The 23103-nt window shown below is 32.0% G+C and overlaps 2 protein-coding genes across 2 annotated transcripts in view; one reads left to right on the top strand and one right to left on the bottom strand.

The window, feature by feature from the left end:
• FAM227B (family with sequence similarity 227 member B) overlaps positions 1-23103 on the top strand; it is a 150432-nt gene that overhangs the window by 40791 nt on the left and 86538 nt on the right. The window lies entirely within an intron of this gene.
• The window catches only part of FGF7 (fibroblast growth factor 7), a 57970-nt gene continuing 39121 nt past the window's right edge, over positions 4255-23103 (bottom strand). The window contains exons 3-4 of the mRNA XM_039889093.1: positions 6461-6564; positions 4255-5386 (exon numbers count right to left, since the gene is read on the bottom strand). Coding sequence (XP_039745027.1) covers positions 5192-5386; positions 6461-6564 — 299 coding nt within the window. The 3' untranslated portion in view covers positions 4255-5191. The remainder of the gene's footprint in view (positions 5387-6460; positions 6565-23103) is intronic.

A 23103-nucleotide genomic window follows, 5' to 3' on the forward strand; every position in this document is an offset into this window, starting at 1 on the left:
AATTGGCTCTCAAATGCTTAGGCACATTCGAATTTCCTGGGGAGCTTTAAAAATACCATTTCCTGAACCCTGTATCAGGTATACTGATGCAATTGGCCTGCAGTGGGGCCTAGGCCTCATTATTAAAAAAAAAAAAATCCCAATTAATTCTAGTGTGCACCTAGCAATAAAATCAATTGTTTTTCAAGTCTTTGTAGGTCTTTTTATCCTAAGATGATCTTGGGCAACCTATGACTGATTACCTCTATCATTTAGGACCAAACTAATTTTGGCTACAGGAATTTCAGCTGGCATCTTATTCTCTTGAGTTTTGGCAGTGGAGGGGAGGATTATCTTTAGGTTGGGTCCGAAGGTGGGGTCATTTCCTTCATGTGGGGGGAAAGGTATATTATTAGCCTTACAGCTATATTAGGACTCTTAATAAGGCACAGCCTAAACTAACAGGCAGTCTAGAACTGTGGTTCAAATTTTTTCTCAATTATTCTATGTGGGAATGGACCGTACAATATTCTTCAAGGAAGGATTGAGAATGTTGCTACAGAGAATATACCTACTTCATCTTTCTCTGCTGACTGGTTTACCACTGAAATCTGTGAATTACTCTTATTAGGCACTAAGAATCCTATCTTGTGTCAGTGGCCTTAAAACCATCCAGTTTATGATTTATGTTAGGAAGCCTTTAAGATGGCCTCTAATGATCGCTGCTTTCTGGTATTTATGCCTTTGTCTTATTCTCTCCCCTTAAGAATAGGCAGAAATGATGGAACATCATTTTCAAGATTAGGTTATAAAAATACTGTGGCTTCACTTTGGGGCATGCTCTCTCATTCTCTGATTCCTTGCTCTGTTGGAAATAAACTGCCATGTTGTAAGTTATTCTATGGAGAAGTCCATGTGGTGAAGAACCGATGTTTCTAGCAAACTGGCGATGACCGAGTGGATTCCTCTCCAAGTTAATCATTGAGATAATAGATGACTACAGCCCTGGCCAACACCTTGATTGCAGCCTTATAAGAAATTCTAACTAGAGACACCTAGCTAAACCATGCTCAGGTTCTGACCACATAAACTATGAGATAATAAATATTTTCTGTTTTAAGTTTTAGGATAATGTGCTGTATAAGTAATACATAGCTGAATTGGTCAGGAGAAAAGCTTACCATCTCTAAACTAACTGTTATTATTCATCTCACATTTTAATTGTTAGAATATAAGTTCTGATGATATGAAAGAAAATAAATTTGTATAAGCTCTCACAAATTTAATAATGTTGATTTGGAAACTGGAACCACATAATAATCCGGAAGTAAAAGGAAAATATAAGAAGCATCTTCTCAGGTGAAAATAAAAATAGGAATTTTGGGGAAGAGATTAGGACTTTGTTATTTCTTGCTTCTTGTCAGTTCTCCTCAAGAGAAAATAAATTTTTTTGACAAACCATTCAAAGTTAGAGGATAAGTGGGAGCATATGTAAGCCTGAAGGAATATCAGCTTCATTGAAAGCAGCAGCTTCACTGAATAAATATAGAAGTGGAATAAAGAGTATCCTGACAACAGTGCTGACACAGCTAGACATGAAGTTTTAATAAACTATTTCATATTAAGAACTCAAACCACAGAGACAAATTAATAGACAAATTAATAGATATTTTCTAAGGCTGATAATCATCTGGTACCCACAAGTTAGTTGCAATGGCCTGCATCTATTCTGATAGATCAGTGGCATGTACTGATTGTCCAGTAACCACATGAACTAGTCATTAAATATTTTTAATATCAGTCCTGTTCATAGTGAACTTTAGAAAAAGTTTTGGTTTTCTTTAGCCATGTGTCATCTGTGTGTAAAGTTGGACTATGATAGGTAGAGGATCTCTTGTGTCTTATCAATGCTCAAGTATATGCCACTAAGGTGATGGTGTAAATGAAGCTGCATGATAAAACTTATACATCTTTCTGATACATCACTTTTACTCAGTGGTGTGAATTTCCTATTAAAGCAAACACAAAAATATTATGGAATAAAATGCAAAAATTACATGGGTCTTCAGAAAAAGGAGATTTTCAAAATAAAAATGTATATTTGGTGGGCAACCTTAGACTCTCATTCTCTACCTATACTATTATTGGTATTTCAGTAGAAAATTGTGAGAGGCACTGATGTAGGGTATTTGTGATTATAGAGTTGCTTTTACTAAAGCTGGTCTCTTACTTCATCTCTGTGTTCTTTGTCACTCTAGAAGTGTGAATTCTAAGAGAAGGAAACTAAGAATTTACCTCCAGCATCCCTTCTCTTCTGTCATTAAGTTGAATTTATAGCCAACTCAAAGACTGACAATTTATATTATGGCTTTTTATGTAAAAATGTTTTAGATTGCTAATCACATTGAAAATATCTTTTTAATTCTTTTAACATTTTATTTTTTTAAATTTTTTCCTTCCTTATTATTGGAAACCTGTGTATTTAACCAATATTCTCTTTCAAATTCTCTTAGAAAAGGTTAGTCTGTTTATATGGATATTTTGCACAATGCTCTCCATTTGTAAATAAAGAGGTACGTGTAAAAGTTGAATAGTAATTAGGATTGGAAATTGCATCATTTCTTTCATCCTTTGACTCAGAGCCTCACAGTATTGACTAATTATTGTAAATGAAGTGAATTACCAAAACATAAGTCGCATGCACCCAAATTTAAAATCATATCTCAATAGAAAAAAAAATTTTTAAAGGAGAATACCAGCTAATAATCCTAATAATCTAAGAGTAAAAAGTACATACTAAATGACCTAGACTCTTCTGACAGCTCTCTACCTAAGCAACTACATGACTTTGGTTGTAGCACAATCTTAATTTCCTGGTCTGCAAATGAATAAGAGGGACTAAGGCCCATTGCAATTTTAAGATTCTAGGATTCTAAGTGTATATAACCAGTGCAAGTTTTATTTTCTAAAATTTGCATGATAAATATAAAAAAGAGGGGGACAAAGAATTAAAGTGTTTCTAGAAACATTACTGGATTGGAATTACTGCTAAATATTTGTTTTCTTAATTCAGCACCACTGGGTAATTTGATCATAACTATAAATTCATAGACAAAGACTATTTGGTCCTAACATAGCTTGTACCTTGTATGTACATAAACTGTTTCTGCTTAAATTTCCATATAATCATGTATCACCCTAACTTTTTTAAATGAAGTAAAATTAGTCTCATTATGAATTTACTTTTATATTCAAATATTGAATCAAACAGTATGAAAATTGATTGTGGGCAGACATTCTGCTAGATTCTTAGGAAACAAATACGAAAAACATAGTTCTCCTCTGCCCTCACATGTTCACAGGACTCCAGTCAGAAAAGCCTGGTATAGGAACCAAGGCTAGCAAGACTCTTGAATCAGATAGCAGTTAAGAGTATCACTCATGGCATCTCCCCAGAGTATATCTGAGAAACTAGAGTATGTCTAGCCACAAGAAAATCAAATGAATCTGTTGTTTCTGTTGACGGCCTTTTCATGTAACTCTCTCCTATGAATGTATTACCAGATAACATTTATATAAAATACAAGGACTTGAATGACAAATATTTTGAAATTAAAACCACCATGGTGAGCATACTAATAGTTTAATTTAGATAAATGTTGACCTTCTGTTAATGAATACATAAAGGGCTACCAAGATCTGCCAATGGAAAAGTTATGAGTGGAACTTTATTTTTTGATAAGCCATTATCTGTACCCTGACCTCAAGCCTTCATAATATTCAGGCCTTCATTATTCTATTTTGGCATTGGAGATAACAGGAAAATAACTTTTAATGCTGCCATATTTCGAATGGCAAAGATTTCTAGAAATTAGAAAAAGGGCTAACTTTAAGTATGCATGTTTTTTTCTACTTATGAACTCGAGTAGAGCCTAACTTTAAAACCCTGCGAGTTCTTTTATCTGCAGTGATTTTACTTATATGATTCCACTTAATGGGCAAGAGTATGTGGCAAAACATACTTCACATTTTTGTGTTGTTCCCTATGAGACATCTATTGTAAGAATTGCTGCAGGCTGTCATTTTTGTCTGTCATCCAGGATTTGCTGGCCCCACTGCTGTGTACTAAACTTGGTGTTGCTCACAACAGGGAGGGGGACCTTGCAGTTGGGCCAGACAGTTTTGTTATTGCTTTAGAATTAAAAGCATATGAAACAGATACTGCTTATTAAGGTTGTGTTTTTATAAATAACATAAACTTAAATGACAAAACAATTAAGTTCAAATACATCTTAAAATAGAGTTTAATGCTATAACCACAGAAAAAAAGCATGATTATTTGTGGGGGAAAAAAACATTATTAAAAGCCATATTCCTGAATATGAATGATACAAAAGATAGATTATGTTATTGAAAAAAAACTTACAAATTTTTGAATTTTAACTTTTAGGGATTATAAAATGTTATTTTGTGACAAGTGAGATGAAGTACAGTATTATCAGCATTATTGCTAATTTATATACAAAATTTTGAAAAACATCTTTGTAGCAATACCCTTTCAGTTTGAGCAGCATTAGGAATTTTGTTCTTATTAATAAGTAGAAACATGGTCTAATCCTATATTTTTGTAAAACTACCTATTTGATTCAATCTCATAATAAAATTTTTGAGAATATTCCTTTTTTTCTGATCAGAATTTAAGTGAATTATAATTTTTCAGTGGAAAGCATTTCAAATACTGCTCATCTTCCATAGTTAGCATTGGCTTGATTATCTGACAAGTCATTCCAGCAGCCTTTAGGTCTGACATATCTTATATAACATCATCTGCATTATTATTATTATAGCAGCCATTTAATAAGCAGATAGGAATATTTAAATAATCATCAGATAATCAACTCTAACATACTCTTAAGGGTAAATTAATTTAAGAAAAAACATTACTATTACTAACATCATGATTGTACAACCAGTTTTACAATTTTTTACAACTTTTAGTTACTAAATCTGATTTTTGTGTATATTTTTCAAATCTTTCTTTAATGCAGTCTCTTAAAATAAACATAAATGCACAAGTCCAGCTTGATCAGTTTTTCAGTAGTTTTCCAGCCTTTCTTGGTTACTTAAAAAAAAAAGAAAAGAAAAAAGAAAGAAAACAGTCCACTTAAAGAAATCTCCCTGCTGGAACTGGTTTCTTATATACCATATATGATTAGGTTATTGCCATAGGAAGAAAGTGAGCTGTTTTTTGTTCTTTCTTCGTTTTTTTCCCTTTTACAGGAACGCCCTTCTGATTTAAGGCAACAAACATTTCTCTTCCACTGTGTGTCCATTTAGCTGATGCATATGTGTTGTAATGGTTTTCCAGAATTAATTCTTTGAAGTTGCAATCTTCATTACATTCTTTCTGTTAAAACAACAAACATTATCCAAATGATTTTTAGAGGGGCTCAATTAAACAAAGAGTAAGTGGTAATATTTGGTAGAATTAAAACATAAATGACTTTTTCTTTGAGCAAGTGCAATGCAGTTTATTAGATATAGGTTAGCATATTTACAAATAAACATCTTAAATTTAAAAAAAGATAAAATGATACACATTGAATTATGCAACATGAAGCTTTTGGCAGTCCATTGCTACTATGCCTCAATATTAGAAACTATTTCCCCCTAATTATTATATTATTATATTATTATTATCTCATATTATTATGCACAAGTCACTCATTCTCTAACCACTGAGATTTTGATATAGTTAGCAGAAGTTCTGCCTTCTCCAGCTGAAAGACATATTTCTCAACTTTTCTTCATTTACTACTACACTGCCTGCAATAATTATGGAAAATAAAAAATTTATTTATTTGTTCGTTCATCCACCCATTCATTCATTCATTCATTCATTCAGTTAAAACTATATTTTTATGTAATAAGCCTGTGCCAGGTATTGTGCTGGGCTGTGAGAATACAAAGGAAAGTCAATTATACTTTATTACAGTGGGGTGAACTGTTTCATATTTCACATTGTAATAAAGTGGGAACAATGGGAATATTTGCAGTTCAAAGCCCATGATTTTGAGACTAATGTTAATAAACAAAGTTCTGGATTTTTTTCCCCAAGAATTTTCACATCAGCAATGTGCAAATTGAGTGAACTTTAACGAAAAGAGCTTTAATACTGACTGATAGAAATGTCAGATTTTAAGCATCTAAAATGCACATGGAATGTCGGAGCTATAAGGATCCTTAGAATTTAGTTAATCCAACTCATTTTACAAATGAAGAAACCAAAGTCCAGAGAACTTAAGCAATTTGTCCAAGGTCACTCAAAATGCATTTTCTTTTAAATATAAAATTTTGTAATAAAATCATTAAATTATATAGTTAGAGAGAAATTAATTCCATTTTTACTTTTCAAAAGGACAAGATGTTTTTGACAAAAATAAGTTTGAAAAATTAAGGCTAAACTATCAATTATCAATACCTTTGCATAGAGTTTTCCTTCTTTGTTCATTGCAAGAAAATATTCACTTTCCACCCCTTTGATTGCCACAATTCCAACCTCCACTGTCCTGATTTCCATGATATCTGCAAGGAATCACAGAAAGATATGTCGGTTATTCATTCGCTTGGCAGATGATGCAAGAATGGCCATTTGTTTTTATCTCTGTTTCAATTGCAAATTAAAATTATTAGTTTGATTATTTATTTAGCCTGAGGCCCTCTACCCATAACACATACACACAAACATCAGATTACTAATCCTTACTAAATATGGAAAGTGCAGACTATTGATTTTTTATTTTGTAGAAAAGATACCTGGATTCAAAGAAATAGTTACATATTTAAATTTAGATTTTTCCCTCAAAAATTACATTTTTAATTTACAATAAAAATATGATTATAGTAAAGGTATACTGAACTCAGATCACATGTACTCTTATGTATTAACACATCTAGTTATCACTAAGACTATGAGGCAAGTACTGTTGTTATCTCCAGTTTACAGATCAAAAAGCTCAGGCATTGAGAAATTTAGTAATTTGCCCAAATTCTCTCAGCTGAGAAGTGACAGAAATGGAATTTAAACCCAGAGGGTCTAGCTTTTAATCATGATATAATACTTCATATGAAAGTATATAATAAGCTAACATCTTTATTGTTAAACTTTATTTTAAAAATTATTGCTAACAATACTTCTTCAATATACTGAAATTGAATAAAATCCAGTTGAAGCAATTATAAATGATGGTTAATAGAGTCTAGCTTTAAAAAAAGGTTCAATATTTTAAACTGATAGTTTGATACATGAAAAGATAATTTAAAACCAAATTATGAATCCTACTCCTGTTATTTCATAACTTTATACCTTTCTAATTAATTTTTAATCTGTTGAAATTGTTTTTATAAACATGTAGTTACCACAAGAATGTTAACCTATTATTTTCCTTTATTATATATCTTTTCCTCAGTGCTATATTTTAACGACTCATACTAAATACAGTAAAATCTCAAGAAATTTTTAAAGACAATCTGAGAATTAAAAGTTTAGTGAACTTTTTTATGTAATTGCTGTTAGTTATACTTTCAACATGAAGGTGCAGCCATGAGACTCTCTTCCCTGTGCTTAACACAATGCAAAGAAAATTTCAAGTAAAAATTATCTGCATAAATCAAAACTCCAAAACTATTTTCTAAAATATGCATTTAATGAAAGGAAAATCTGACTTGTTTTTTAACCCTATGCCTTTACTTCACTCTCGTATTTATTCTTTTTGCTTCAGTTTTCCTATTTGGAGAATAAAATTATTATTCACTTCATCAGGATTAATGTAGCCTAGCTAATATTTGTCATCTGTTTCACATGTGTGCTGCACGTATCAAAGCCATTTTCCCCTTTATTAGACTTAGCACTAGTCAGAGCTCTTCCAGTTGAGTTTTATAGCTGCTCATCTAAAAACTGGGGTCTACAAAAAAATGCAAAGGAATGAATATTAATCTTTTAAAGTATTTATGAAACATCAGAAGGCATAGAACTGTACTGTAATTTTAGGATACATATTAAGAAAAATAGCCCTTGTTTCTGAACTCTTTAACTTCTGAAGTTAAAATCTAATAAAAACAGCAAACACATCCATACATATACCTTTATTGAAAGAGAAGAAAACTTTTTGAAAAACACAGCCCTTAGGAGAAGACTAAGGGAAATTTTAACAATTGCTTATAAACATATGTAAAATGCAATGCTGAGACATTCATGCAACATTCAACAAATCTTCATTGAGAGCAGTTCTGTGCTAAGCTCAATTCTGAGACAAACTCTGCCTTCTTAGAGCACTGTATCTGGTAAGTAACTCTTCTTTCATAATTCTTCTTTCAAGTTCATAAAAAGGAATTTCAAAAGAGAATATTTTACTACGTGGCAGAATCCAATTAGGTTAAATTTGTACCAATACAATGAAGAATACTGAAGAAATTCATTGATTTAACATAGTTGCAATGCCTTCAAAATTGAGTAAATGTTTCTTGTTAAGGACATATGGTGTAGTTGGTTTCTAAAGATCTCACCACTGTAAAATATGAAAAAGTGTTTTCCTTTCCTTCAAGTTCATTTACTATTGCTTTTCCTCCATTTTCAACATTATGGAATGGAGAATAGATGGAAAGGCGAATACTAATGAATAGGCTTAGGATATCTATTATGCTCAGTTATAATTAGAGAATGGAATCTGTAATGTTTGCTGACTTTTCTTTTGTAGACCAGCTGTCCACAAAATATAACTGTCGATAGAGGTATCGTTAATTACAATATGTAGACACCTTCTCTTTCAGGTTGTCATAATGACATGTTCATATTGTCCCACCTCCAAAACATTTTTCCCTATCATACTCTGCCTATCCATTGCCCGTCTTATTTTTATTGCATTCTGACACTTAATAGGTGGTGAACATTGTTAATCTTATTCTTCCACATATTGAGGTTAACAATATCAAAAAATCTTTACATAGTTAAAGTTCAAAGGTGGGCAAAATATCTGAACAGATACCTGGCCAAATAGATATACATATGGCAAATAAGCACATGAAAAGACACTCAGTCTTTAAAGAGTCCACCTTTAATTGGGAGTAGGATAGACTTAAAAATAAGTTTCCTGATCTAAGAATGTTCTTAATTGTTTGTTGTATTTAAAAAATAGCTTTCACGAGGGAGTCAACAGACTTAAAAGTAGAATGCCTGAAAGAGCACTCAGTAGTGTTGGCAGAATCGATGCTCTGTCTACTCTAACATTCTAGTCTATTTTTCCCTATGTGCTTTACACTCTTTTAGTCAAGAGAACCCAAGAATGAAGAAACTCTTTTGTTCGAGTGCAGAGTGAGAGGTGATGTTCCTACAGACCCACAAAGATCTGTGTAGAAGAATTAATTGTGTAAGCTTATGATACCCTGCCCTCCAAACCAGAATCCAGGTAGTTGCTCAGAAAATATAATATAACAATATATAGTGTGCCGATGTTAATTTAGCTACGAAAATAGTTATACATGGTCTTTTTGTCTACAGTGTATCTTTGCTTTGTATAAGACAAATATAGGGATTGCCTTTTTTTTGGATCTGGATTTACATTTAAGAAGTTTATAGGTATGAGTAACTGAGTAAATTTACTCTCAAAGATGTAAGGTGTACTACATGGGCGCATCAAATTATTAACTTAATGACCATGGTTGCTTAATGATAAAGTTCAAAACAATAAAAGACAGATCATCTTATACAATAGAACATGAAAAAATGAACCAATATGTCAAGTACATTGGCCATTTAGCCTTGTTAACAATGTTGTTAACAATAGCATCAATTCATTACTTAGCATGTCACCCTTACAAACTAGGGAATGTGCCCAAAATAGCTTCCCTGTTTTTTTTCTGAGTGATTTCTGTTAAAATTATTCATGAATTTATCTAAACCTTTTGCTTATTTATTATTTAAACCCGTATCACACTTGCAATGAGAGATGAGGAACTTTAGTATAAAATGCTATTACTTTTGTAAAAAAATTCTCCAACATCTACTGCCAGAATTTTAGGTGTTCCCCTTGTGTACTTCAAAATAATAATAATAATAATAATGCTAATTCTTTGTTCTTACTATCAACAGCATTTATGATTTTAAAATCTTTTAACTTTCCTGTTTGAAAAAATATATATTTTATTAAGAAATTACTTTTTTGATCAGTTTTGGTTCAAAGCAGAATTGAGGAGAAGGTACGGAAATTTCCCACATACCCCCCGCCCCCACACATGCATAGCCTCCCCTATTATCAACGTCTCTCACCAGAGTGGTGCATTTGTTATAATTAATGCACCTCCACGGACACATCATTATCACTCAAAGTTCAGAGTTTACATTATGGTTTACTCTTGGTGTTGCACATTCTGTTGGTTTGGACATGTATCCATCACTATGGTATCATACAGAGTACTTTTACTGCCCTAAAAATCCTCTGTTCTCTACCTTTTCACCTCTCTCCTTTACACCCAACCTCAGGACCACTAATCTTTTTACTGTCTCCATAGTTCTGCTTTTTCCAGAATGCTATACAGTTGGGATCATACAGTATGTAGCCTTTTCAGATAGGCTTCTTTCACTTAGAAGTATGCATTTAAGCTTCTTCCATGTCTTTTCACGAATTGAAAGCAAAAAAAAAAAAAAATCTTATTGGGATGATCCCTTTGTAAGTTATCTAAATGTCTAATTGCTACATTGTACACCTGAAAATAATATTTTATATCAACTGTAATTGAAAAATCAAAAGAAAAATTTGTGTTTCAGTACACAAAAATCCCCCTGCCATTCCATCTCCTAGACTAGTTCTTTTCTCTGAACCTTTTAAGCTTTATAGTTAAAAATTTTGAGGGGGCATATATTAATATTAATGTGCTAGCATAATAACTAAAATTATTTTAAAGTTGAAAATAAGTGGAGGCAATGGCTTAATAATTTTTAGGCCAATCAGAACATTTAATTTTGTCCTTGAAAAATATACATTCTTAGGCACATTAAAACTAAGAATTAATATCAATAGAGAAAAACATTTTTAATGTTAAATATCTTATGATTTTTTGTCAAGCCTGGATTGTTGAGTAAGAAATCTTAACCATTATAAATTTATATCACATTTAAGGCTATATATTCCATTCATTTTACCCTCATAAAAGGGCATATAAATACGTACATGTATACAAAAATATATCCAAAATAAAGAACTCTTAAAACTCAATAAGAAAATAAGCAACCCAGTTTAAAAAAAAGATCTGAACAAATGCCTCACCAAAGATACACAGATGGTGAATAAGCATATGAAAAAAATGTTCAACATAATATGTCATTAGGGAATTGCAAATTAAACAAGATACCACAACTATTAGAATGACTAAAATCCAAAAAACTGACAACACTATATGCAGACAAAAATGAAAAGCAATCAGAACTCTCATTCATTGCTAGTGAGAAAGTAAAGGGTACCGCCACTTCAGAAGACAACTGGGTAGTTTCATACTGAACGCTAAATGTACTCTTACCATACGATTCAGCAATCCTGCCTCTAGTATTTACCCAATTGATTTGAAAACTTATGTCCACACAAAAACCTGAACATAAATGTTTATAGCAGAATTTTATTCATAATAAAAACTGGAAGCAACCAAAATGTCCTTCAATATATGAATGGATAAACAAACTATGGTAAATCTATACTTTAGAATATTTTTCAGCGATAAAAGGAAATGAGCTATTGAGCCACAATAAGAGGAGGAAGTTTAAATGCATATTGCTAAATGAAAGAAATCCATCTGAAAAGCTACACACTGTATGATTCCAACTGTGCGACATTCTGGAAAACCTTAAAATATAGAGACAGTAAAAAAGATCAGTGGTTGACAAGGCCTTGGGGAGAGGTTAGAAGGGATAAAAAATGAGAAGCATAGATTTTTAAGGCAGTGAAACTCTTATGTATAATATTGTTATAGTGGACACATGATATGCATTTGCGTTGGCCAAAATACATAGAACACACAGGCAAGACGTAAATTTTAGTGTACAGACTAGTTAACAGTATGTGTCATTATTGGTTCATCTATTATAACAAATTATCATATTAATGCAAGATGTTAATAATAAAACTGTGAGGTGAGCTGTAGGTGGTATATGGGAATTCTACCATCTAGTCAGTTTTTCTGTAAATCTAAAACTGTTCTAAAAAATAGTCTATTAATTTAAAAAATGTAGTCTAGATTTTAATTAATAATGTAATATGATTGTGTGAGAATCTATTTATGCTGGCATTTTTAATGACTTATTCTTGTCTCTAAATATATAATACATCTGGGGTTTGCTGTTAATTACTATTAATAATATCTTTATTGATAGATTAAGATATGCCTATCAAGACAATGACTTCTCTTTGTGAAATATGGACAGTTATGAGGAATAAGGTTATAATGCAAACACGCTTTGAGAAATGTAGGAAATACAAATATTCTATATACAGACCACTATTATACTTATATGTGTGTGATATCTCTCAGGTGCATTGAGTTGGACAAATAACTGAGGTCCAGTAATATTTTAGAAACCTGATGACTTTATGATGTCATCAAAATATGTGGATATGAATGAAAATATATTAAAACTCAGTTAGCATTTTCTCTTCCTACAGGAAAAGGAAATAAACGATACCCAACAGTATATGCCGATTTTTAGAAAGAATAGGATGGAAAATCACTTTAACAGAAATTTGGAAGAAAGAGGTGTTACATATCTTAGGTGTTCAAGGGGGCATTTGAGGAACAGATAAATCTTGAATTAGATCTTGAAAGATAGATAAGGTTGACATAGATAAAATAGAAACATGGGATGGAAAAATCAAGCAAATTGAAAAAATGTATGTAAGACAATGGAGGCAAAGATACAAAAGTCATGTTCAGAAGATTGAAACTGTAGGAAATGCCTCTAAGTAACGGGAGTAGGTGAAAAAGGCAGTAGGACCAGACTGTTGAAGGCTTCGATTGTAAATTTAAGGAATTTTAACTCTTATTTGACAATGAAGAAACGTTAGAGGTTTGAAATGTGAAAAATGTTAAGATATAAATTGTGTTTTAGGAAAATTAATTGGATATACAGAGTAAATAAAATGACAGGAACTGTGTCAACCCAGTTTTCTTCCTATGCTGTTATCAGTTGAAGTTCACGTTGACCTGTAATGGGTTATCATTGTGATTTTTAAATAAGTTAATACATAAATGTTTTCAAAATTTCTCAGCTTAAATTTCTAATATAGGAAACAAATAAAAAACAAATTATCAACTATTCCCTTTTAACAAATGATGAATGCTTCTTTATTTTATCTAAATTAATTACACAGAAAAGCAAGGTTTGTGAACAAATAAATTTCAAAATCACCTTATATGGTATGTGCAGAATTGCAAATGCATTAATGTAAATTAAAATATAAAAGTCATGGCATTAGAGATGACAAAACACACTTTCTTACTCTGATCTGGTTATTAGAATCCTTCTGGTCTATGCTTTTAAAAAATTAGCTCACTTATTTCTACAATTTCATTTAATTTCTAACTTGTGAGATAGGAGAAATAATATCATTCTATTTGTGAATAGTACTTTACAAATGAAGTATTGCAGATATAGAGAATAATTATGCCCCCAAGAGTGAAGCCAACTTCATTATGATTGTAACAATATTTTCTATAACATACAAAATTATTGAACAGATATATATTGAGTGTTTACTATTGCCAGACGCCATTCTACACGCAGGCACTTTACTCTCCTGGGGAAGATTACCTAATAGTAAATTGTGGAGTAATCTTTCTGCTTCTTATTAATTTACATTTAAGTCAGTGTCTTTTTTTCATTAAATTGTTAATGGCCTGTTAAGATTATAAATTTAACAGCATATGACAGTGAATGAACCTATCTATATAATGGTGAAAACAATCATGATTTGATTAAATGATGAAAGGATGAGTAAACTAGGTCATGAGCAAATTTATCTCATCTCTCTGATAGAGGCTTCAAACCTATTCTTTTCTAAAATGGAAAAATATAAAATTGATATTTTATAAACTATACAGAAGTTGAGAAAAGATTCCTTTATGCCTTTGGTTAAATTAATCTTCCAAGCTTGTTGTAAACCTCTGGGTGGTGCATGTACATCTTCTTGAGAAATGGCGAGTTAAATTTCTTGATTCAATCTAATATTATGTTGTCTATTTTAGAAGCAGTGACATACTAATGGGTTATATTGAGGTTGCAAAATGTCAGGACTTTATTAATGTGAGTAAGTCACATCTCCTGTGTTTTGTCATCATGCAACATTTTTTTTACTAATGTTTAGATCTTTATATTTTTGTTAAATATTCAGTATTCCTGCCTATTACATTTTTTAAGTTTTAATTCCTTCCTCAAATCCTGTTTGTAAATTAATGGAGAATAAATTATAAATAAAGGACATTTAAGTACATTAGAAAAGTATGACACCCATGATATTAGCTATTCCTTCCATTTATTTGTCATTGGCAAATTTGAGAGATGTCATCATCCTTAACTCTGTGTATATGTTCTCTTTCTCTTCTATATCAATTTATTTCATTAGCCATATTCTTAATGATAGTTTGGATTCCCCAGCCTCTTTAGATTTGTTTTCTTCTTGGCTTCCTTCCTGAATTACTTTTTTTTACCCCTTTAAAAATGCTTATCTTCTCTAATTAGCCGTAGCATAGAAAGAGTATCTCGAGTCTTTTCACTTCACCTATAACCAAGAAAAACAGGTTATTTTTATATTATATATTGGTTTCCATCTTTCTGGATGATCCCTTTGTCATTGCCTCTATATTTTGTTAAAGTAGAACTACCTTATGACCCAGCAATTCCACTTCTGGGTATTTATCTGAAGAAATCCAAAATGCTAATTCCAAAAGCTATAGGCAAATTGATCTAAGGGCAATGGAAGTAAAAGCAAAAACAAATGGAGCAATGTCAAACCGAAAATCCTCTACACAGCAAAAGAAAACATTAACAAAATAAAGAGGCAACCTTATGAATGGGAAAAGATACTTGTAAACAACGCCTCTGATAAGGGGCTAACATCCAAACTACACAAATAACTTATACAACTCAACAACAACAAAAACAATCCAATTAAAAAGTGGGCAAAGGTCCTGAACAGACACTTCTCCCAAGAAGACATACAAATGGCCAACAGACATATGAAAAGATGCCCAACTTCACTAGCTATTAGGGAAATGCAAATCAAAACCACAATCAGATGCCACCTCACATGTGTTATAATGGCTCTTATCAACAAGACAAGTAATAACAAGTGTTGGAGAGATTGTGGGGAAACGGAACCCTCATATACTGTTGGTGGGAATGTAAATTAGTACAGCCACTGTGGAAAACAGTATGGAGATTCCTCAAACAAATAAAATTACCATATGACCCAGCAATCCTCCTTCTGGGTATCTACCTCCCAAAATTTGAAAACATTTATCCTTAAAGATATATGCACCCTGATGTTCATTGCATCATTATTCATGGTGGCCAAGACATGGAAACAACCAAAGTGCCCTCTGAGAGATGATTGGATAGTGAAGCTGTGGTACATATATACAATGGAATATTACTCAGCCATAAGAAAAGATGAAATACTGCCATTTGCAACAGCATGGATGGATCTTGAGATTATCATGCTAAACAAAATATGTCAGACAGAAAAAGTTGAAAACCATAAGATTTCACTCACATGTGAGATATAAAACTAAAAGCAACAGAGATACAAGACAAATAAGCAAAAACTCATAGACACAGACAACGGTTTAGCGGTTACCAAAGGGAAATGGAGGAGGAGGAAGGTAAAAAAGGGTAAAAGGAGTCAAATATATGGTGACACAAGATTTGTCTTTGGGTGGTGTACCCATAACACAATATACATATGACATATTAATGAATTGTACACTTGAAACCTATATAATTTTATTAATCAATTTCACCTCAATAAATTTAATTATAAACAAACAAACAAACAAACAAACGCTATATGCACCCCTGTGTTCACTGCAGCACTATTTACAATAGTCGAGATATGGAAGCAGCCTAAGAGCTCATCAATAGACAATTGGATAAAGAAGGTGTGGTACAGATATACAATGGAATATTTCTCGACCATAAAAAGGATGATATCTTACCAATTGCAGCAACATAGATGGGCCTAGAGGGTATTACGCTAATGAAATAAGTCAGACAGAAAAAGACAAATACCATATGATCTCACTTATATGCAGAATCTAAAGAATAAATCAAACAAAACAGAAATAAGCTCATAGATCTCTAGGACAAACTGATGTTTGCCAAATGAGAGGGGAGTTGGGAGGCTGAGTGAAAGGTGAAGGGATTAAGAAGTACAAATTGGTAGTTACAAAATAGTTACAGGGATATAAAGTACAGCATAGGGAATATAGTCAATAAAAACTATGTAATAACTATGTATAGTGCCAGGTGATACTAGAGTAATCAGAAGGATTACTTTGAAAATCATATAAATGTCTAATGACTTTTGTGCCTGCTCACTTGCTCCCTCTCTCTCTCTCCCTCTTTCTCTCTCTCACATATTCTAGTTGTGCTAGATATGTAGGATTATCAGAATTGTTTGTTAACAATATAATATTTTGCATAGCACCAAAATAATCAGAAGATATGAGACTAAAACTACGGTGATAACTGATTTCAACTTTTAAATATTTAACATTTACTCTGTTCCCCATGTTCCCAGTGTTTAAGAGGAATATCTGTAGGTATCACTTGAAGTGTCCTTGCACGTGCTCCCATACCCCTGCTTCCCTCTTTAATCTGAAATCACTTCCTGGAATTTCATAATTTTCCATGCTCAGATTACAACACTGAGGTCTTCAAAAGATGGAGCAAATCAGAATGTCTCAGTTTGACTATGATTGTAGGCAAGGCTTAAATCCTACTAACATGAATGATATTAAGACATGTATTGATGCATAATTACCATTTCTATTTAATATCTTCTGTTGTTAAAATAGAATCATTGAACTCTTTCATTGTACTGTGGAAGTGAGAATTCTTTGGTGTGATGTGGATAGGCAGTTCCTCAGTTCTCTTTCCTTATCATTATATCTCATTTTGACTTTGTTTATTATTATGTCTTCCTAAAGTCATAAATAGTGACAGATAATGGCAGTACATTATAGCCAGTAGCTTCTCAATCATATTATTGCTATTATCAGCCACTTGTAAAGGCATAGCTTAGTTGTGGCCAAGTTCTTTGTAATTAAAATTCATTCAATAACTGATGCCAGTTGTTGTAAATGAGGTCCTCAAGCTATTTTTAGCCTGCCATTTAGTAGAATCAGGGTATTTAAGTAAATAGTTTATTGAATTCTTAGTGACACCTAATAATTTAATCCATAAGTCACTGTTTTGGCCTTGACTACAAAAACAAAGCTGTTTTTACTGTTCTGACTCTAAAAAAGGAAATAAAACTTGCTGTGCTATTAAAAGCCAAATCGTTGTGAGAGTTTATTTTATTTTTTAAACTTTTTAAGTTAATTAATTAATTTTTACGGTGACATTTGTTAATGAAATCCAATAAGTTTCAGCAGTACATTTTAACAGTAAGGCATATGTATATTTACACTGAGTGTTCAGATGTGAGATTTTAGGATGAAATAAATTAATGCTTATAAATCATATATAATTCATTAGAATTGAATATAAAATATTCATCCTTCGAATAAAAAAAGAATTACATTAAATTTTAAGAGTATCTCTGAAAGTAACAGTTTTGTGTATAGACGGTACTCAGTGAAATGAATTATATATTTACCTCTAACTGAGAAATGATTCTTTAAAGCAAATATGTTTTGAAACAGAGTAATGTAAGTCTTACATTGACCATTGGAGATAAATTGCTAATAAGAAAGTAAATAACATATGTACTGTTTAAAATTTGTTTCTATCTTAAATTTATTCTTAAGATGGTTTATGAGTCATTTGCTTTCTTGTAAACAACTTCTATCATGAACCAAGCTTTATTAAAATGTCAAAATTACATAAGACATATTCACTTAAGAACGTGTAACCGCCAGTATTTTGTTTCAGGGTGTCAACCTGAAACATAAGTAGGTAACCTTAGTAATGTATGCATTTATTCAAAATTGACTTTCTCAAAAGTTACAGCAAAATAGACAAACACACACCAAATTATTTTAGGATGAGATAAATTTGTTCCATCAGGTAAGCAGAGTGACTACTTAACATGAAAGACAAATCTCTTTTCTGACTAATGTTGTATTAAGTTCATTTGGTGGATATGCTGTGCACATGCTGACTTTGTTGCCTGGAGGCAACGATTCAGTGTTTGAGTTGGGAAGAAGTGAGTTCACTTTCTCCACGTTTCTTTATTGACTTTCACTTGAAATAGGTGACAGAAAGACTTTGTGGAGCTATGACCTCCAAGAAGTTCCAGATTCTCTTACTTTTCCCATGAATCTCAGAATCCACTATTGTAAGATAACACAATTGATACATATGGTTGATAATACTAATCTTGTCTTTGGATCGCTTTACCCTAAAAAAGCATGCCCTGTAACTGTTAAATAACAGATCTAAGACAGAACCTTGGAAAACACTAAAAGAAATGAAAAAACTAATCAAATTAAAGCCAGCAAGAAAGAAACACAAGTAGATAAATTATTACAGAAACCCAGAAAGTGTAATTCCCATCAAACCAGCTTGAAACTCAAAACATTTGTACATGATTGCACAATTGCTGGTATCAAATATAACTGAAATGTCCTGCAACAGAGAATTGATTCCACACCATCTTCATCATTGGAGGACAAATCAGTTATAGTTCTTACCAAGCCTATATCTATCATTATGTCAAAACTACTTAAATGACTTGTCAGGTTAAGTAAAACGAATCATGTCATTTATTCAGGGACTTATTAAGAAAATTTAAAAAATTAGATAATCTTTATAAAGTACATAACATGTGGTACAGTGATGGCAGTGTTTTCTTTTGAAAGAATTTAAGTTGCAACAGCTTGTTTCAGGAGGGTTAAAACCATGCCAGAATTAGAAGCAAACTATTCAGTTGTGCAACAAATAGGATAATTCCAGTGGCATTTTACTAAAGAATGTCATGGGAACATTGTTGAACTATATTGCACAGAATTAAATTTCTATACCAATTTACTGATCTTTCCTTATCATTTATGGCCTCTCTGGAACACAAGGGGACCAGTTTTCTCCTTTGGGCCAGAGAAAGATCTTCTCTGAATCAGACGGGGAAATACTCCTAGTTTGCCATGTAATGTTGTAAGTTCTAAACTTTTTTCAGAAAGAATTCTTCAACTGACAATGTAGATTATTTACATCTGCTAAATAAAACCTTTACTGTGTTCTAGAAATGGCTCCAAAATTATCAGAATAGGTGTGGATACTATAATCCCAGAATATGAGAGAAAAATATCAGATTTTTATGTGAAATTGGTATAATTTCTTCCTACCACCTAGAAAAACTCTTTCATTTTCTGGCTTTTCCTAAAGTCTAAAATACCTTCAAGAGGAAACCAGAATTTTCTTTATGTAGGGTTAGAGATAAAATTCAAAATACAAATATACCTGGGAAAGGTAACACATAGACATAAATTCATACTATAGTATAACTATATTTTCTCTGAGAGCAGAATTTGATTTTGCTAGAAAGGAATGAGCACAGAGCACCAAGAATGAAACTGATAGGGGAAAATGGTCATAAAAGGAAGAAGTTATGGAAACTTTCATTAACATTTTGCTTATAGCTAGTTCTAGGAGTCAACACATCTCAGGCTTCATCTAATTCATGGAGGCACCAGCTTAGAAGATTAACCACACATCCACTTCATCCTCTGTTTTAACTATCAATATGTCTTGTGAAGTTTTGCTGTCTAATAGATATTTATTGTAATCTTTCCTCTTTCTCCTTTTGACTTTTGTTTAAATGTTCTGCCACGAAAGCAATAAGATAATTCTAAACATTTTGGTTTCAGAGCATGCTGGTAATCAGTATTGAAAAATTAAAGCATGATTTAAAGCCATTTTGGCGCTTGTCTCTCTCTGGAACTTTTAGGCACGCATTGTTTGCTAGCAGTCTAAACAATGAGTTCCAATGCAGAGTAGTTACATTTTTCATAGAAATGAAAGCGAAAAGAAAAAGAGAAAGTAATAAAAACATCTAACTTTATAGAGGAAGATACTTAAAATGTTAAAAAGGAGATCCAGACACCCTTTGGTTACCAAATGTGTATCTAGCACTTCTCTTCTGTTTCATTGCAATCATGTTAGTCCAGACCTTCATATTTGTACCTCAGCTATAATTACAGTTTCATAACTAGACCCCTGCTTCCAGCCTCTCCGACTTTATATTTACCCTGTGTGTTCATGAAGGTCACTCGTTCACTCCAAACTTCCCAAATTTTTCAATGATACACTCTATTAAGAAGTAAAACAAAATATTTGGAATTCAAAACCCTCCAAAATCTGATTCCAACCTACTTTTACAATTTTCTCCCCTTGTTCCTCTACAAATTATGTGAGCCTTTGGCCCTAACAAACTGATTTACAACTTGTCTTCCTCTCTCATACAAATTGCTAAGCACTTTTCCTGCCTCTGCCCACCAGTTCCTGTAATTACATAGAATCTCTATTTTAGTATTGCCCAAACATTGCCTCAGGGACTGGCCGCATGGAATTATGTGGCGAACTCTTTACAAACTCTCAAATGCCCAATTCTCACTCTCCAGAGTCTGATCCAATATGTCTGAGGTAAGGCTTGAGAATCAGTATTTTAACAGCTTCCATTTACTTTAGTGACACTTTTCTTTCAAAGCCAAACTTAATCAAATTTATCCACATTGTTTTGCCTAGTTTTCTAATTTGTCATCATCTCTTTCACTTTAAGAATACACTGCTATACTATGAATTAACACTCATCTCAGTTCTTCTATTGTTATTCATAATTTTAGCCTTTTTTTTTCATCTAAATTATAAGCTATTTGAGGATGCTATCTTATACTTCTACACATTCCTAATACTTATTTAGGGGTTTGTACTTGGTAGGCTTTCATTAAATGCTAGATAAAATGCTACATAAACCCCCATATTAACTAGTGTGTCATATTAAAAATCAGCAAACAAAAGTTAGTAATCATTCCAAGATTAATGAATTAATGAGTATTCTAGTTATATTACACATAAGAAGAACTAAGGTTAAAAGATTGATTAACCAGAAGTATTTGTTAAATTTCCTGATAATTTTCATTACAGTTTTTGAGTTTACCTAATTAGATAAGAAGCACAAAACACTATAGTTAATTAAAACAGTAGTTCATCTCAGATTCCGTTTCATGATGCCAACTCAAAAGAGTTAAGAGAACTCTGAACATCTCTAGTTTACTAACCAGTTATAGGTTTTTCTTTTGGGGTCTTGGCTAAATCTCTCTTGAACCTTTTTATATTTTTAGCATGCAAGACTTATATGAGTAACAACTGCTATATGTTTTCTGTTTGTATGTAATATAGCACATCTATTTATCTGTCTGGTTCTTAACACATTAAGAATTTAAGAAGGGCACACTAGTTCTAATATTTTATGAATTAACTAAAAAGTCTCCCTTATTATTTATATTGTTATGATTTTAGACATTGAATATAGAGCATCTTAACGTTCACCTTAATAAACATTTATTATTCTAGATGATAGCCCACATTTTTCAGTCTATGTCATATGTCTTACATTATTCATTCATTCATTCATTCATTCAAATTCCAGGATTCTTCCAGTGAACTGTGTAGTCTTTATTAATGCTAAGCAAAGAGAATGACATCTGTATTCCAGATGTAGATATACCATGTTGTTTACACAGAACTATTATAATATGTTCTGTTTGTGTCTTACTTTCTTCCTGATGATGTCCATTACTTTATTGATTTTTTTGGCTACAACTGCACAATAAGATAATATCTTTAGGGAAACATCCAAATTGATTTCTTGGTGCCTTTTTTTTGTGAGGAAATTATTGTTCAGAGCCCTTTATCTTATAATATAATTTAATTTTTGTTACAAAATATATTACATTCAAACTCATCTGCCCATGTCCTGCTTACCTGTATACATATGTTCCTACTTACCTGTATACATATACATATCATTTGCTTATTTCGCTAATTTAAAGATGTTAGCATACATAACCTGCAAACTTGGAATTTTTACTATATGTTCTCAATATTAGAAATGTTGACTGAATTGGGTCATTTTATTGATCCCTGTGGAATCTCGCTGTTACATATTTTCATTCAAAATATGTATTCATTCAAACCAATTCCTTATTTTGAATTTGTTTCTTTTTCTTTGACCAGTGATTCTCAGCATGATAGGCTAGAGTCGGGGTGGGGACAGACATTGTTGGGCAAAGAACCTCCTTTGGGGAAAAAGTTTTCAGAGTCACTGGGACTTTTTAAAACTACACATATTCCATGGAGACTCTGAGACTTTCTCCTCACCTTGGAAGTCATGCCTTGCTTAACCTGTTTCTCATGGAACTTATCACTGTAATTAGCCAATGATACTAATAGAAATATTCTCTATACAATGACGATTAGGAGATGGAAAAAGTTCACAAGCTATTCAAAGCCAGATTTTAAAAATTATCTCGCTCCCCAATAAAAAGGATCAGCTTTGTCCTAGGATCATAACAGTGACTTAAAACAACAACAACAACAACAAAAACAAATAAACCAAAAAAACCCCACTTTATTTCTTGAACCACATCAAATAATTGAATGTCAAAAAAATGATGCCTACTTTCTTATTTCCTCATAGAACTTTAGTAAATAGGTATAATTTTCCCCTTACAGAAACTGTCTTGCCTCATACCTCAACATCTATTCTACAAACATCATGAATACTTCATAGCAACATAATCAGGCAGATGGAACTGTATGAAAAAGGCATAGAAGCATAAAACAAGTAGCATTTTGAGTTTAGT

This window comes from Pteropus medius, unplaced genomic scaffold (genome assembly GCF_902729225.1).
Source record: "Pteropus medius unplaced genomic scaffold, Ma_sr-lr_union100, whole genome shotgun sequence".
Lineage (NCBI taxonomy): Eukaryota > Metazoa > Chordata > Mammalia > Chiroptera > Pteropodidae > Pteropus > Pteropus medius.